General features: G+C 46.1%; 1 protein-coding gene and 1 pseudogene across 1 annotated transcript; one reads left to right on the forward strand and one right to left on the reverse strand.

Annotated features, from left to right (window-relative positions):
* Positions 1-3248: 3248 nt before the first annotated feature.
* Positions 3249-6726, forward strand: LOC121046530 (annotated as a pseudogene).
* Positions 6727-15327: 8601 nt separating this feature from the next.
* On the reverse strand, positions 15328-16182 carry LOC115323561 (sulfotransferase ssu-1-like). Its single transcript, XM_029983947.2, has one exon. The coding sequence runs from the start codon at positions 16177-16179 to the stop codon at positions 15328-15330; it is 852 nt and encodes a 283-aa protein (XP_029839807.2). The 5' UTR covers positions 16180-16182.
* Between the last annotated feature and the right edge of the window lie 1328 nt (positions 16183-17510).

Below are 17510 nucleotides of genomic sequence, written 5' to 3' on the forward strand. Positions count from 1 at the left end.
ACACAATAAAATGAATGAACAAATAAATTACGCAAACGAGTCGCCGAAGAAGCGCGTTGCTTCTTGGTGAGTGTCGAGGCAATTTCAGCCGAAAACCGGCTTCAATACTGGCCGGATGTACGGTTTTGCGCCTCGTCCCGACATCCGGCAGGTATGGGTGTACCGATGCAAATAAACGATTTATGTCTGATAGCACTGCCACCACTGATCTCTTAGTAGGCTGGATCGCGGATATAGGCCTGTATTGCTGGGGTCGAGCAGCACCACCGGCAGTCATCGCTTGACATGAGCTAATGCATGCAATAGGAGAAACGGGAAAACTCAATTTTATTACGTTAGTAGTTTGTTCTCGATAATGAAACTTCTACCGTGCTTCCCCAAATAACAGTTAATATTGTGGGCAAGAATATTAAATGCGTTAGAATACCAATCTTGTTTAAATAAATGTTGTGTGGTTGAGGGTGGAGGGCGACTTTGTTGGGCGTTAACTGTGATGTGTTTAATGAGACAAGGGCTACCGAGAGTTATTGTGGAGTCAGACGTGATCTGGGAGTCATCAGAGCTCAGCAAACGATAAGTTAGAAGCCCTTTACTGGGGACAGTCGCATCGCATCGTTTTAACCGCTTGTCATAGTACTTCATGGGGAAAGCTTTTTCTTTGAACTGCTACGAGGGCTTCCGTGACAAACTGAAACTCGGAGCGTGCCGTTCAGTCGCTGAACGCGCCATTTATTTAGCAACCGACGCAAGCGACGTCGGTAAAATCGGTGGTCCTCCGGGCCATTTTTCTTAATCGATGTTCGAAAGTTTGACGAATGTCTATTTGATCTTCAAGCACCTGATATAATCGTCGCAGCAGGTCATAAAATACTCGCCCTCGAACACCGCGTACAAGCTTCCTGTTTTTGCGTGTTTCTCCCTTAGACTTGTGTTCATTGCCTCATGGTGTAATACGCCAAAACAACAAGGACGAAACCAAAGGGAAAACTAGACAGGACGCGGCGTATTGCCTGTTGTCAAGCAATAGCCGCGGTGAGGCCAGTGACGGGCTCCCAATCCGCGATCCAGAGTTGCACTGTGAGAGTTCTAATGCATTGCTCCCGCGGAGTGCTGAACGGAGAACAGGCCCCGAACGAACTTGCCGAATGCACCGAGTGCAGACTGGTGCTGACGCCGTAGGTTTTGTAGAAAAGTACCGGCCTCAAACCAAAACTAGAGCCTTTTTGTTCGACGTGATGGGTGGGCATGCGAGAGCGTCAGTCGCAGCCATCGTTTATCTATAAACTTAGGTTGCTGCAACGTGTAACTTATATTTGCGATGACTTGCAATTACGGAACTCGGCTGTTAGAAATATCTACAGACGGCGTAAGTTTCCGAAACTTGAGAAAATTGATGGCACTGTACGCGCAAGAGCTTGCTTCGTTTTAAGCATAGTATAATGAGTGAACCACTGAAAGGATGCGGCTTAAATCTAGTTCTTTGGAACATCTAACAATACGTTTCGTGAGACTTTTTATTTCTCTTGTGAGGGCATTGAAAACGAGAGCTTTCTCAAAAAAAAAAAAAATACGACGGGGCAAGATAGCTGCCGTACAAATATGACTTTGCGTGAGCCTCGAGACGTCTCCATGTTTAGCCTTCCCGGACGCTGAGTGGATGAGTCACGGGTTTCTGGCAAGGGAGCTTTGTCGAAAATGTTACAGTTTTCACCCGCACATACATGATGCGATATCTCGCGGCCTCTGTGTTTGTCCTGGGCCTTTCATTACACACTGGTAGGTTTCAGCGTCTGCACGGCAACAAAGCGACTCAAATTTTGCAAATAAAACACGGGCCGTCGATTCCTCCGTTCGTGAAATATCAGACGCTTACAATTCAAGCTCGCGTTTGGGTTTGTGGCCCGCGGGACGCGATTTTGAGCGTCTTTCGGTTCCGCTGTGCGAATGCCGCATTATAGCAGACAAACTCTCGTCGTCTGCTCTCGCTCCTCGCCAGGGCGAGGCATGACGGGATTGTCGGCGCTAGAGAGCTCAAAGACAACGTACAGCGAGCGGCGTGAACGCTCGCCTCCCCGCACTGTCTCGTGCTTTCGTGCACCGCCTAGGGATCGCGGGGAATTTTTCGTCAAAAGTTGCGAAGTTGAGCGCGCGCAGGGAGGAGGAAACTTTGCGGCGTTTGTTTGGTCACTCCTCACGCTACGTCAGAAAGCGAATAATGTTTTTCTCCAGGAGTTTAGCTACCCAGAAATGTCTTTACGCGCACGTAATCAACCAAAATAAGATTTGCAGTATATTGCCTCTAAATTTTTCTGAGGGCACAATGTAGTGAGTCTTGAAAAAAGTCTTGTGCTAACAAATTGAGAACTAATTGATGTTAGGATGTCACCCTCTTGCTTGTGTCGTATTCTTCTGCTTCCAAGTTTCTCTTTTCCTTACCGCAGTCTCGGGTTCAGATCACATTGATTGCACTCATTGTGCGACTTATCCCTGGGCAGTTTGCCTGAGACAGTAAGGTCTTACACGTGTACCGGCATTCCACGACCATATCCCCCACCCGACATTTGTAGAAAAGTTTTTAGAATTTACCACTGTGTCGTGTTGCTTAAACTCAACGTCCAATAGCGACAAATTATGTGCGTCTTTAACAAATGCAGACCTAAGATCTATCGGTATATCACTGCTCCAGCCAAGCACATAGCCAGGAGTTCTTTTTTTGGGGGAGGGGGGAGGCCCATCGTTGTCAGTTTGGCCTTGGTGAGGGAGAGGGCGTGCCATCAAATTTTGTAGGTGTCCCGAGAACCCTGGGCCTTGCCCCTAAATATGTGCCTGGTTCCAACATCAATCTCCACTCTGTCTGATGCACACTTCTTTGATCTGCACAATAATCTCGTGAGTCTCCTTTTACCATCAGGAGGCTACTAATTTACACAGTGACATTTGCTGAGTACTGTGGCCGGCAATTTAAGTCTGTTATTTCAAGTACTCTTCGAAACGCATGGTATTTAGCATAGTTTTCTGCACAGTAGAAATTCACCTCAAATCGAGTCGTCGAAATATTTTATGGGAAGCTCGTAGCTGGTAAAGTATCACATTACGTTTAATTTAAGAGGGGGCAGTGTAAAGGCTTGTCTAGCCTGAAGGTGTTGCAAACTAAGAACATGGAACTCGGTGATGTTGTTTTTACAGTGAATGCTTTGATGAACTAAGTTGCCCTACTTTTGTTTCAGGGCACCTACTCTATAGTCCTGATGGCTGTGGTAGACAGCAAGTAGAAGTTTGTGCTTATTGACGTCGGTGCGGAGGGACGACAAAGTGATGGCAGCATTTTCAAGGCCTCCGAGATTGGTCAGGGCCTAGATCAAGGCATACTCAACCTGCCGAAGCTGGGAGTGCTCCCAGGGTGTCAAAAGCCACGCCTGGCACCCTACGCATTTGTGGGCGACAAGGCGTTTCAGCTTCGCACCGACTTTCTCCGCCCATATCCGGCGAAAGGTCTTGCTGATGAGAGGAAGGCCTACAACTACAGACTCAGTCGAGCTTGGTAGGTTCATGCGAGAGCCGTATATGGGGAGAATTTGGCGAGTTTATGATCTCACCGCCCTAACGCCCCCCTCCCAAGTGAGCCAGTCAGCCTGCGGCGCAGAGCGAGAGGAATGAGCGCATGCGCATGAACTCCCGGCTCCTCCCAGCTGCGCAGGGAGGGCCACCATTTTCATTCATTCGTCCGGCGGAATGCATGGGATTGACGTCAAAATTTCGGTTTTCTCTTTTGATTTGGCAGGCTCTGGCAAGAAAATGACATAGTGTTATTCCTCGGTGGCTTAAAGAGCTAACGAATAAAGTTTCTCCATGTTTAGACGCAAACTTTGATTCAGGCGAAAAAGAAATAAGCCCGTAGTAGACAACTTGTAGCCTCAACAGTGCTTGCCGCGCCGACAGCGTCGCATCAAAACGGTGGTACTCTTTTCTTTGCTCCCTTCTTTCTCTCTCGCTCCTTCGGCACTCTCCTCCCCTTCTTTCACTTTTCTCCTCTCCAGCACCTTCGTCGCCACAGCCACTGGCCAGATTCTCCCCATATACGGGTCTGGTTCGTGTTGCACAATCAAACCACCAGACAGAAAATTGTGGTGCAATGCATGTTTTGATAACTGCTATACATAAGAAGTTGGAGTCAAGATTAATGAAAATCTTTGCACTAAGACAAGCTTGCTAAATTAGTGAAATCTGAGCACACGAACACAGTCTTAAAAGGACACTGAAAACAATTTGCATGTTCTATTTAAAATTGAAGTATATGTCAGGAGTTTCCCCGGCTATGTTGAGCATGTTCTAACCGAAACTGAACTTCCGTCTGGCACAAATCATGAAAGCAGTCCTCTTAATAATCATACTGTGAGCAACACTACTTGGGGTATCTAGTGACCGGGAAAACCGGGAATGTTCAGGGAGATTTTAACTACCGGGAAAAATCAGGGAATTGTCAGGGGTATTGTAAAAAAGCGAGCCCAGTCAAGGAAAATGAGACGGCAATGCCATCGAGTTCCCTGAGCAAAGACTTGAGGACTGGGGGGCAAAAAAATAGGCAATAAGCTCTGCTTAGAGCAGAGCGCGGGCTCTGCTCAACCGGTGTAGAGTGCACTACCCGATGCAAATGGAACGACCTACAAATCCAGTCCGAGCTTGGGATTGAATTGGATTGATGGAGCAACACTAGGCTTTATCCAGTTAGAGCTACTAGATTCAGGCCGTGTTCAAAAATTTACTCAATCTTGCTCCAGGGTAAGGGTTTTGTACCTTAGCGTTCTATAACCTACCCGCGTCCAGCGCTTTTCAATCGGCGTTATCACGTGACACGACCCTCGGGAGTAACTCGGATCCATTTGGGTAAGATTTGGAACACAGCCATAGTAACAAATGAAAAAGCCGCAAACCCCAATCCAAGCCAAAAGTATCCGAAAGTGCATCTGGTGGCTTTGCCGCCATTCGGTTATTCACGTTCATAGTTGAGCTTCGTGTTTCCGGAAGCAGCCTTTTCACTGCAATGTCTGCGGCAAGAAGATGCTTGTTCAATCCGGACTGGACAAACCCGAATATTTCGGAATATGCAAGTTGCATCAAGCCTGTGGAAAATTATCCTCACAGTGCTCAATTCCTTGTGTTGTAATTGTCTTGTATATTTAACCAAATTGTTTTATATATTTAAGTGGTCAGGGAATTTCGCCTGAAATTGTCAGGGAATTTCAAAATAATAATTTGCTAGACACCCTGCTTCGATATTGGGGGACGAAAATCTAGTTAGTTTTGATTTTGCCAGTTTATTTGCAGATGCAGGCACAGGAGTTAACAAAAAGGATAGTGACATGTTTCGGCGTGCTGCAAGTCCTGAACATCTTGAGAGTGGGCTATCCAAGGAGGTTATAAGTACTAAGAGGGGGCACATTGCAATATGTGTGAAGCCCAGTCATAAAAAAAGTTTAAACAATGTTGTGCCAAACTTGACCCAAGATCTCTCTGGCAATTGGTGCACGTGACATGTCACGTGCGAGATGGATGGTTGATTGTAGCAGGATTGCTTGCAGGCTTGCGCGCGCTCCGTCCGGTAGGTTTTATCAGATTGAAGGCTAGATGTGAAGAAAGCAGCTCCGTCCGGTAGAGTGCGTCTTGGGCCGATAAGTGAGGAGGGTAAGGAGGAAAATGAGAAAGAGGCGAGGCGTCAAGGGAGCTGGGCTTGTGGAGGCTACACGGCTGACGTCATGCCCCCTCCTACCCTTCTATTCTAATCTTCCAATCGACAACACTCGTTTGTCGATTGTGCCGAAGCACTGCAGACAGTGCCAACAGGGCAAACTCTCTTGAATTTTCAATTTGGTCACACTGAGCAGGATGCCGCAGATGACCTCAACCTCGGCATACAACGGATGTGCTCAACTCGGGAGCTCATCACTGTGCAAACTTCCACCTCCTCCACTAATTTCACTATCTTGAGTTTAGCGCTCTAAGAGCATTGTACTCTACTACGAGGAGGAACTTTCTTAACCTCGCGACTACAGAAAAGGTGCACCTGCCTTGCAACAGAAATTTTGCCATCTTTTTTTTTTCTTTTTGTCCCCAATAGTATTACTTTCATAACTGCCTCTTGTGAAGTGCTCAACACATTTAAGAAACATAAACCTTGCAATAATTTTGTGAATCGATTTACACTCAGGTTTCATCATACGTATTTTTTAGTCCCAAGGCTGTTTCATAAATTGCTTAGAAGTGCACGCAGTTTCCATGTCTAGAACATCTGTCAGTGTTTCACTATTGCTTTTATTCCAGTGCTACTGTGTGCACTAATCACTTTAATAACTTCTGCCAAACAGGAGATGTGCTGAGAATGCCTTTGGGATCATGTCCGCCCGGTGGAGAATTCTCCTCCGGACAATGAACCTCCTACCTATGTCGTCCTGATCAGCCTATGCTGATCAGGACGACAACATGGGAAACCCCACGGCAGGAGGGTGGCGCCGCGAGATCTCAGACTCAGCGAGGGAATTGCTGTTTCCGCTGGAGGCCACACGTGCACGGAACTTTGGTGATGATGCAGACTTCGCCAGGAAGATGTAGATGTATTATTTCTGTAGTCCTGCTGGAGAAGTTTCCTGGCAGTGGGACCAGACTGGCGTGAACAAACAGGTTGCACGAAGCAACCTGCGAAAGCTCGGAGTCCATGTCAACCTCATGTAAAATTTAGAGACAAGTTGACACTTATTTGGCAAACCTCGGAAGACACGAAACAAAATATTAACCAGATTCTGAACTTTAATAAACACAATCATCAATGTTTATTCACGTAAAGATGTACAAAGAAATGTCTGATTAGTCATCTGGATCCATAGCCTACATGGCTAGTAATGGATCCATTAAAGACCATCCGCAATATCCCCCAAGCGCCCTGGCCCGTGCTAGAGGAATCATGGGAACGGTGTCCCTTTAGCTCCTTAGTGATCGGTAATTTCAACCCAATTTATGGTTACATAGCTTTTGAGCGTAAATCGGAGTCACCCTGAAGAAGCGCCTGAAATACCCCAAGTAGTGATCCACTAGTGCAGTGAACGATTGTGTGAAGCGCTTCGGCAGATTTCGCTGAGTGAGCATGAAAAATGGTCATAGGTCACTGCACACTGCTAAAAAAGGTGCAGTATCATTTCCATTTTTGTGAACCTCTAAAAATAGTCAAATTCTATTTCGTTCTTTCTGTACTTCTCATCACACTGAGTATTAACGAGTAGAAAGTTCACATTGTGCAGGAAGCTTATGCTTGCCGAAATGTTCGATCGGCACAACTACTACGCAGCTCCAAATCTACTCAGAGCTTAGTGTATCAGAACGTCACTAAAAGCGAATGTAATATAGTGCAACAATGCCGCGGTTGCATGACCGGCAGGCGTGACCGGCGCGTGAACTCTGAGGTGCGCGAGCTGCCCCCGCGCTCGTGTGGTTCGATCATCGGCAACCAGCCATGGTCACTGAAGAACGCCTGTCTCCATTAAAGATGTATGTTGCCGTCATGACTCGGCTTGCATAAGCCACAACAATTGGCGACGAAGCGGACGAAGACAACGGGCAAGCGTCCGTTGTCCGGACCTCAAGGATGGCTGTGGGCGGTATCAGCGAGTATCGCCTCAGCACCAACGCTTCCTGGGACGAGTACGTAGAACGACTCGAAATGTACTGCGTAGCCAACAGTCTGACAACGCCTGAGCAGAAGCGTGCCGTCCTGCTGAGTTGCTGCGGAGAAGAAACGTACTCCTTAATCGTAACCTTGGTGAAGCCGACGAGACCGACAGCAGCAGACTATACCACGATAGTGACAGCAGTCAAGGCTCATCTGCACCCAAGGCCGTCGGAACTCTACGCAAGGTTCCGGTTCTACAAGCGCGACCAGCACGCCGGCGAGACAGTTGCAGACTACGTGACAGCGCTCCCAAAGCTGGCAGAAGACTGCGGTTTCGGAGATAGACAACTGCCACTTGAAATCATGATGCGAGACAGGTTCGTCTGCGGCATCGCGCCCGAGAGAGTGCAGCAACGGCTTTCGGCTGAACGGAACTTGACGTTCGACGTAGCCTACGACTTGGCCGTCACTGCAGAGGCAACGTCACAGCAACAGCGAGACATCAGGAAGCAACGGCAACACAGCGGCAAAGTTGACTCTGATGGTGAAATTCAAGCGACAACTATGAAACCTCAGAAGCAACCAGACAGCGAAAACTGCCACCGTTGCACCGGTAAGCACAAACCTTTCATGTGCAAATTTAAAGACTCCGTCTGCTACAAATGCCAGAAGAAGGGGCATATAGCAAAGGCATGCCACAGTAAGGCAGCCACATCAAAGAAAGGAAAAGACACAAAAAAGGCAGACAGCGTTTACGAAGTAGACGAACTCTGTTCGATCTGCGAGGTGCACGAAACCGAAGAAAAGTTTCTAGTGCCAGTAAAGATAGAGTCACAAGAAATAATCATGGAAGTTGACTCTGGAGCGTCTTGCTCTATCATGAGCGAAGAAACGTTTCGCCAGATAGACCAGAGACTGATTCCCATCGAGAGCACACCCACCAAGTTGTTAACCTGGTCAAAGCAGACATTGCCTACACTTGGCAAAGCAATGGTGTGCGTCATGTTTAAAGGACGCAAGGCTGTTTTGCCAATCATGGTTGTGGCACAGCACGGAAGAAGCTTGATGGGACGAAATTGGTTTCGACCACTAGGTATCGAGTTACACGGCATCCGACACCTCAGCACGTCCGACGAAGCGCTAACAGCGCGGTTTTCCGAGGTTTTTCGCACCGATTTGCCCGGATTCAAGGGAGCTCCGATCCACATCGAGCTCAACGACGTGCAACCCTAGTTTTTAAAGAGTCGGCCAGTGCCGTTCGCCCTTCGAGAGGATGTGAGCAAGGAGTTAGATCGCCTGGAGAAGCAAGGCATCCTGGAGCCGACCCAGTACTCCGACTGGGCCACACCGCTCGTCGTGGTGAGAAAGAAAAACGGAACTTCACGCCTGTGCGGAGATTATCGTAGCACAATCAACAAGGCGGTTAAGAGCAACGTCTATCCACTACCGACTGTCACCGAGTTGTTTTCCTCTCTAGGGTCCAGTAAGATATTTACGAAACTAGACCTAACCCAGGCCTATCAGCAGCTCGTACTTGACGACGAGTCATCAGAAGTCCTCACCGTGAATACGTTGAAAGGGCTGTACAAAGTTCGCCGACTTCCTTTCGGTATATCAGTCGCACCAGGATTGTACCAGCGTGTAGTAGACAGCTTACTGTCAGGTATACCTGGAGTCGTCGTATATCTTGACGATATCGTTGTCTCGGGCTCGACCGTGGCAGAGCATGATGAAAGACTAAGAGCAGTCATGCAGCGGTTGCAAGACTCGCGTTTGCGGGTAAACAAAGACAAATGCGAGTTCGGTAAAACAAGTATAGAGTATTTGGGTCACAGAGTTGATTCTACTGGCATTCACCCAAGTGAAGAAAAAGTGACTGCAATCAAGAGTGCGCCGAGCCCAAAGAACAAAAAAGAACTACAAGCTTTTTTGGGACTTGTCAACTTTTACAGCAGATTTCTTGAAGGGAAAGCTAAAGTTGCTGAGCCATTGCACCGCCTTCTAGACCAAGGAAGAAAATGGGCGTGGACGCGGGAGCATGAGAAAGCGTACCGGAACCTAAAAGGGCTTCTCAGCTCCGACGCAGTGTTAGTACGCTACGACCCAGCCCGTCCACTGGTCTTGTCGTGTGACGCTTCACCGGTTGGTGTTGGTGCAGTTCTTTCTCACAAGGATGATGATGGTGCAGAAGTGCCGATAGCATATGCGTCACGAACATTGGGGCGAAGTGAGCGTAATTACGCTCGAATCGACAAAGAAGGGCTTGCAGTAGTTTATGGTGTTAAGCACTTTCACCAGTATCTCGCGGGAAGAGAATTCACGATCGTGACCGATCATCAACCGCTTCTTGGGATTTTTGACACAGAGAAGCCAATGCCACAAATCCTGTCACCGAGGATGCTGCGGTGGAGCTTGCTGCTGGGAGCGTACGACTACAAGCTTGTGTTTCGATCAGGAATCGACAACACCAAAGCAGACGGGTTAAGCCGCCTTCCAGCACCAAGCGATGTCGACGAGCCAGTGCCACCAGGTGACGTCCTCCTCCTCGAGGCCGTCCAGTACCCTCTACTGCAGGCAGCAGACATCGGAAAGCTGACAAAGCAAGACCCTACGCTGGCAAGAGTCAAGCAATGGATACTCTCGGGTTGGCCACAAGAAACCCTGGGAGGATCTTTTGCACCTTTTGAGGTGAGACGCACAGAACTTTCCTTGCATCGAGATTGTATTCTGTGGAGAAATAGAGTGGTCATTCCCGAGCAAGCCATAAGGAAGGTCCTACAATTGCTTCATGCCAACCACCCAGGAATGACAGCAATGAAATCGTCGGCCAGGGCGTACATTTGGTGCCCTAAAATCGATCAAGCGATCGAAGACTTTGTGCGCCATTGCCAACAGTGCCAGGAAAACAGGCAGAGCGATGCAAAAGCACCTGTTCACTTTTGGATAAAGCCAGAACAGCCCTGGAGCCGCCTGCACGTAGATTTCGCTGGACCCGTCCAAGGTGAAAGTTTTCTCGTTGTGGTGGACGCCTTTTCTAACTGGGCCGAAGTCGAGATTATGCCGTCCACGAAATCAGCTGCAGTGATTACGGCGCTAAGGAAGCTATTCACGACACATGGGTTGCCCGACGTAATTGTGTCGGACAACGGAACGGCGTTCAAAAGTGCAGAAATGAAAGAGTTCCTGAAACTTAATGCTGTTCGCTTCATCTACACAGCCCCGTACCATCCTGCGAGCAATGGCAGGGCAGAAAGAATGGTGAGGGAAGTCAAGTCTGCCTTAAAGAAGCTAACTCAAGGCGACACACAGGGCAAGATTTCACGTTTTTTGTTTAAGCAGCACACGACACCACACTCGGACACCGGGAAGACTCCGGGAGAGGTCATGATGGGCCGGAGGCTGCGGTCGCCGTTGGACAGACTGCATCCTGACCTCCAGAGAGATCCAGGAGCGGATCAACCAAAGGTCAAGCGGTTCTACGTAGGCGACACCGTCTACGCCCGAAATTTTGTGACGGGACCACGATGGAAAGCATCAAAGGTTGTTGCAGTCACAGGACCAGTCTCCTACAAGGTACAGCTGGCCAATCGAGAAGTTCATCGCCGTCATCGTGATCACCTCAGGAAGGCTTGGCTTGACTGGGATGAGAACTTTGAAGCTGACATTGACTACGACGTCAAGCTGCCACTAACGGCTGCGCCTGGACATGGAACGCCACAAGCATCTCCTGCCAGGCGAAACCCAGAAAGACCTGTTCCTCAGGTTGTGCCATCGCCAGCGGCTCAGCCGGAGCAGCCGCTCAGAAAATCAGCACGAGAGCGACGTCCAGTCATCCGCTACGGAACTGTTCCTACCTAAGGGGGAAGGAATGTAATATAGTGCAACAATGCCGCGGTTGCATGACCGGCAGGCGTGACCGGCGCGTGAACTCTGAGGTGCGCGAGCTGCCCCCGCGCTCGTATGGTTCGATCATCGGCAACCAGCCATGGTCACTGAAGAACGCCTGTCTCCATTAAAGATGTATGTTGCCGTCATGACTCGGCTTGCATAAGCCACAACAGCGCCGTAAAATCGAGTAATTATAATAACGATAATGTTTATTTGCACTCGGACGCCGGTGAATCAAACCAGCATGTCCAGTCGAAATTTTTTTTTACCAAAATTTATATGTTATTTGTTGTGCAAGCGCAAAAACAATTTGAAACATTTTTGTGGATAAGAAAATTTCTCTGGAGAAACAAGAATAACAAAGCCACTGACTGTATACGCGCACGTTTTTCCGACTTGCGTGAAACCGTCCTTCTGGATATTTATAAAAAAAAAAAACTGTTGACGCCTTTGGTTTAATATTTTTTCTGCAGAGGCTGGAAATGAAATAATAGGAGGTAAACATGCATTTTCGATTACGAAGCAATTCAGAACTTTATGATTCCGGATATTAAAAGACAGGAAATTCAAATTTTCAGACAAGATTTGGACGCGTTTGCTCTATATCCGCCTCAATTGTTCTTAAAACTGAAAACAGTAACCTTCCTAAAAACAAACACTGAAATGTAGACAGGCTACCGATTTTGCAATAATTAAAAAATCAGTTTAATATTAAGGCCATCTTAATTTTTCTTCTACATTTTACAGATCCAGGCTCATAATCTGTTCCATGAGGCCCTTCAAAAATGCTTTGCAACATTTTTTTATTTATTTTTATTTTACAGAGCGCTGAATATACAGATTTGCCGTAATGTGAGTAGAGAAAAATAGGACGTTGCCCACTTTAAACAAGGGCAAGGAAGGGGTCGAAAATGTAGGAAGTCTGTGAAACGAAAGCACTGTGACAGGAGTTTGTGAAAAATAAGAATTAAACAAAAAATTACAGGCGAGTTAGAAGCACAAGTCAACATTTTAAGTACAGATTTCTCGGATCATACCCTTCGTAGGGAGGCTGGGCTGCTGACGACCAGGTTTAAATAGTGTTAAGAATGAATACATGTTTAAATGGTTCAATTAAAACGAGTTTAATGAATCAAGATCCTGTGCGCGCATTCGGCGCTTGTCGCGTGCATTCTTTCTGCCGGACTCTGACCTAAGTCGGTCACTGCTCTCTCCTGGCACTCCGAGGAGGAGCATTGTTTTCACGTTTTGCCTGTAGCGATCACTGTTCGTTCCTTCTCATTGGCACCACAAGCTCACGACCTCGGTCTGCTTTTCGCAGCCATAGGAGACTTTACTTTCAAATATATATATTTTCTGCGTCTACTTTCCTGCTAAAACAGCTGTGGTTGTGAAGTGTTGGACCGCGTACACTGCCACAAGTGACAGGACTGATTTCCACGCACAGCTGAAACAGATTCCCATTTCTTCACTTTCACGTCCCTGAACGCTTGTACGTCAGCTTTCGGGAGGTGGATTTGTTTCACGTTCGGCAGTTTAGTGTTCATAGGTGCTACCATCTCTGACGCCGACTTGATCACCGACGTGGTGAGCCGTCAGAGGTTGTACAACGTTGCCTGGTGCTTGACACGACCCCGATTCTATCACAGGCATTCTTGCCATGACCAGTTGCGCAAAAATACACTTCGCTGACGTGTACTTGTTGCTTGCAGCTGGTGTAGTTGGTACTTTTTATTAAAGTGGCTTGCTGCACCATCACTGACGTAGGTCACATGAGCATACACATATTGGATTTCACGATTCTCCAAACCTTTGCCATATAAATTAAGTTACAGACAAGCTTATTCAATTGCATTTTTTTAATATCTTTATTTTCTACGCATTGTGCGGCCCTCCACGGCGGCGGATATATTGGCGCTCGAAGGCGGCGCAGGTTCAGGTTCTGCCGCGCCCTACCTCATATATCACGTTACCGCCAAGGTTGTAGGGTGATCAGTTTGCAAAGTCGCACCGGTTGTTTCCCTCACGTCGCGTAGACGGAGACGCTATACGCCGGCTGCCGTAACAGGCTCCGCGAAGCAAGTTACAGGGTGGCGCACATCGATCACTCTTTCCTATGGGCATTTTTGTGCCGATTGTACAAAAATGTGTGAGACATTTTAACTTCAAAACTACCGTCCACCTCTGACTGTCAATTTGTCTTTTCCTGATAACCCCGTAGCATTTTTACGCTTTTTAATACTAATGAAATATTGAAGAATGGGTATGTGCACGCCCCATTTATGGTAAGCGCGTTAGAGTCGATTTGGCAATATTTCACGCTTAATAACTTAAAAGCCACACAAATGTTGCCTTATGTTTTTGCAGACTCTCTGTACATATTATAAACGTTAATTTCAGAGAGTTTAAAGAATATTAAAGATGGCATTTTTTTAAATGATTTTCAAAATAATGCATATTTAGTTATATGCCCCAGTGTGAGCTATTCTTGTAAATTTCACCCGCTAACCAGGACAACAATATTTCATATAAAGATGCAATATATAGAGGGAAACACACTGGCAAAGTTTGAATACCTGAGCTTTTATAGATACGGATAACGAAATCTTTAATCCAGAGCGTTATTGCGCAATGTGCCGTGTTTTGCGATTTGTTCTCTCAAAATAACAACCATAATACTCTGCGATTAATACTTTTCGTCAGTTTTTCTTGTGCCCAATTTTTCCATAAAAATTTTCTATTTCTAGACCCGTAGCAAGAATAGTTTTTTTGGAGAAGCCGCCCGAAATGTCAATATTGCGCGATACGCAAAACGCACACATAACTGAGAGGATGCTTAAAAAGTTCTTTTCTCAAAGACAATTTTTTTTTTTAAAACAAGGATTGGTTTTATTCTTCTCGGCATGAAGCCAGCAAAATAGATTTTTTCCATCAAAATTAAAAATGGTCACCGGACATGGTTGTTCGATCTTATCTGAAAACGCCCTTCAGTCTCAAACTACCATGCAATTAAAGTGATAAAATTGTTAATACCTTATTCGTAAAAAAAAAATAAAAAAATAATGCGAACTTCGAAAGGTAAAGTACTTTCCAGTTCGTGTAAGTGTAAAAAGCAGGTGGGACTAGTAATGTTCACAGAATCCCCCCAAAACCCCCTTAATCTCAGTCCAACACTCCTCCAGAATTCTCTAGTCAAAATACACAACTTTATGATACATGACTCCCCTTCGCCGGAGAACCCACACACAAAAATTGAAGACTCTCCAAGAATGAGATTCATATTTAAACCCCTGGGTTGCACTACCGAGCAGCCGTGTCCACCCTTGGCAGCATCAACTTTGTATAGAATAATGATTCAAAGTGTCAGTAGAAACAAATACATTCAAATTTATTTAACATTTGTAAAAATGCATACACGCGCAAAAGAATTCAGTTTTAGTGATAAAACTTATACCTTGGCTTATAAGCAAATGTGTTGAAAATGTATATTTCATAGTCAGTAAGTTATTCACATGATAACCAGTATTTTAGAAACAAATACAAACCAGAAAAAAGTACGTACAGTAAGTAGACAATGCAGGTTAAATGCCGAGTGTCCCAATAACGTATCTTCTAAATGTTTGCTAAAAGATGGTTACTTTTCGCAGGCAACAAAACAGGTAAAATCGCATTTTTCTTGTTAGACATATAGGAAAAAAGAACAAAATAAAAAACTTCGCATGTACCACATTTAGTCTGCTATTTGTTGATCAGGACATTAGGACAGCTTGTTCAATAAAAATTCAGCAAGTATAATTTTGCTTAGCTGAATCAAGCAGCCAGTCGACACTCTCCCATATCTCAGGGACTGTCGTCTCCTCCATTTCAAGAAAAAACCTGGACTCCAACTTCCGGGACTGTTCTTCTGAGAAGTAGTGCTTCCACTCTCCCACGACGCCTTTCCTAACGAACTGGAGCGGCAAATTCTTTTTCATGTTGTTTATGTTAATTTCTTCCAGCACAGTTTGCATCTTGTTGTCATCTTGTGAAAGCTCATCAGCCAAGGCTTGGTCCACAAAGCCGGCTATCTTAATCACCGATCCCCGGATGTCAGCGTGTAGTGACTCATATGTCAAGAATAGCACATTCGGCTCGTCTCTTTTAGCATACCACGATCGAATGCTATCGTAATAGTTTCCAAAATCCGTAAGGCCATCCAGGAAGATTTCAAAATACTCGTCGAATGTGCCATCCTGGAAACCGTGCTCTGGTATGATCTTTGTGTGGTTGTAGAAAGACACGCAACAGTCCTTCGGATTTCTTGCTAAGTAGATATATTTAACAGACGGTACGAACGGCAAAAGAGTCAGAGGCAAATGTGTGCAAACAATCCTTGGACGATCTGCTCTCAGAACACCTTCCAAACCAAACATCTCCAGAAAAGTCGATCCTGGGGTAATGCCCTTGCAGAGCCGGTAAGATTCCTTCAAAATTTTTAACACCCAGTGACTTCCGGACTTGGGAAAGGTGTCCAAAACGACGTCGCCTTCTACTGGCTTGTAGAGCAGGCCGCTACGGTAAACGTCTTCCCGGAAGATACCAGGCAGGCGGTGGCCGTCGACGATTTGGTAGAATGGACAGTCCCTCTCCTTCATAATCTGTGGAAAAAGATCATTGATGTGCACACATCATCGGAGTGCTAGGACGAGGTATAACCAGTATATCACAATCTCTCCCTCGCTGCTCCAGGTAAGTTAACGCTTACTTAATCCAGTTTTCACCCTTGTGTTTAAATTTAATCTTACGTGAAAACACACTCTACTGGGTGTCAAAAAAATTTACACGTTTTTTTTTCCGCAAAAGTAAACTAGGCCTCGCCGAACGCTCATTCTCCGTCCAAAGGTAGCGCTAGAAGTCACAACCAGATGCCAAAGTTTCAGCCCGATCCGATACTTTATTCAAAAGTTATGTGATTTTCTGAAAAGTTTAATGTGAAAATGGAGCCCATTTTGCTCGTTTTCGGTTTCTGGTGCCATAGGGCCCCATGTATTCGAAAACTCCTTCGGCCGCCATTTTCCCATTGAAATTTTCAGAAAATCACATAACTTTTGAATAAGGTATCTTATCGGGCTGAAACTTTGGCATCTGGTTGTGACCTCTAGCGCAACCTTTGGGCGGAGAATGAGCGTTCGGCGATGCCTAGTTTATTTTTGCGGAAAAAAAAATCGTGTGATGTTTTTTGTGACACCCTGTACTTTTAGCCCCAAGCTCGAAAATATTTGTGGTTAAAAACCATTTGAAGTGATGCCTATAACCGGTGACAGGTTTTGATTGCAGTAGATGCCCCTCTTTATCCATATAGCAAGGATGGCGCGCTTCAAGCGCTTGATCCTCTTTACGTCAGAATTAAATATGGCAAGTGTCACGCGAAAACAGTTCCCAAGACAGCGGAATGAGGGCTGCAGCAAAGCGGCCTGGTTTTAAATCTGTGCCGCCCGTGTGGGACGCACATGTGGCTTTATTGAACTACTGCTCTAGAATGACAGCGAACGCCTTTCATAAAAGTGAGTTAAATATGAAATTTCTCGTAGTTTTTTTTTTTTTTTTATACGAGTGAGCTTATCCCGTGAGGTTTTCTCCTGGACTCGCGTTTACTCGGTCGCGTCTGTGTGCCTCCAACTGTAAGAATATTCCTCAAAGTTTGCAACTTAGGAACTCCACATATCTGTGAAGAATAAGAAAATATATATACATCACTATGTCCTCACCTTGAGTGTCGTGCATCTACAAAAATGACTAGTCGACTCGACGGTGGGAAATTATTTGGGTAGTCAATTCAGAGCTCCTTCAGTCCCCTTGTGGGAACAAGAATTTAGTCAGAGGCGGCTCTCGCGAAGATTGAGCAATAGCAGTGTTACCACAGCGTGCGCGCAAGATATAAACACCTTAGACACCTTTTAACTATTTCAGAAATAGTAAACATTTA

The sequence above is a fragment of the Ixodes scapularis genome, unplaced genomic scaffold (assembly GCF_016920785.2).
Source record: "Ixodes scapularis isolate PalLabHiFi unplaced genomic scaffold, ASM1692078v2 PGA_scaffold2__306_contigs__length_199485367, whole genome shotgun sequence".
NCBI classification, from domain to species: domain Eukaryota; kingdom Metazoa; phylum Arthropoda; class Arachnida; order Ixodida; family Ixodidae; genus Ixodes; species Ixodes scapularis.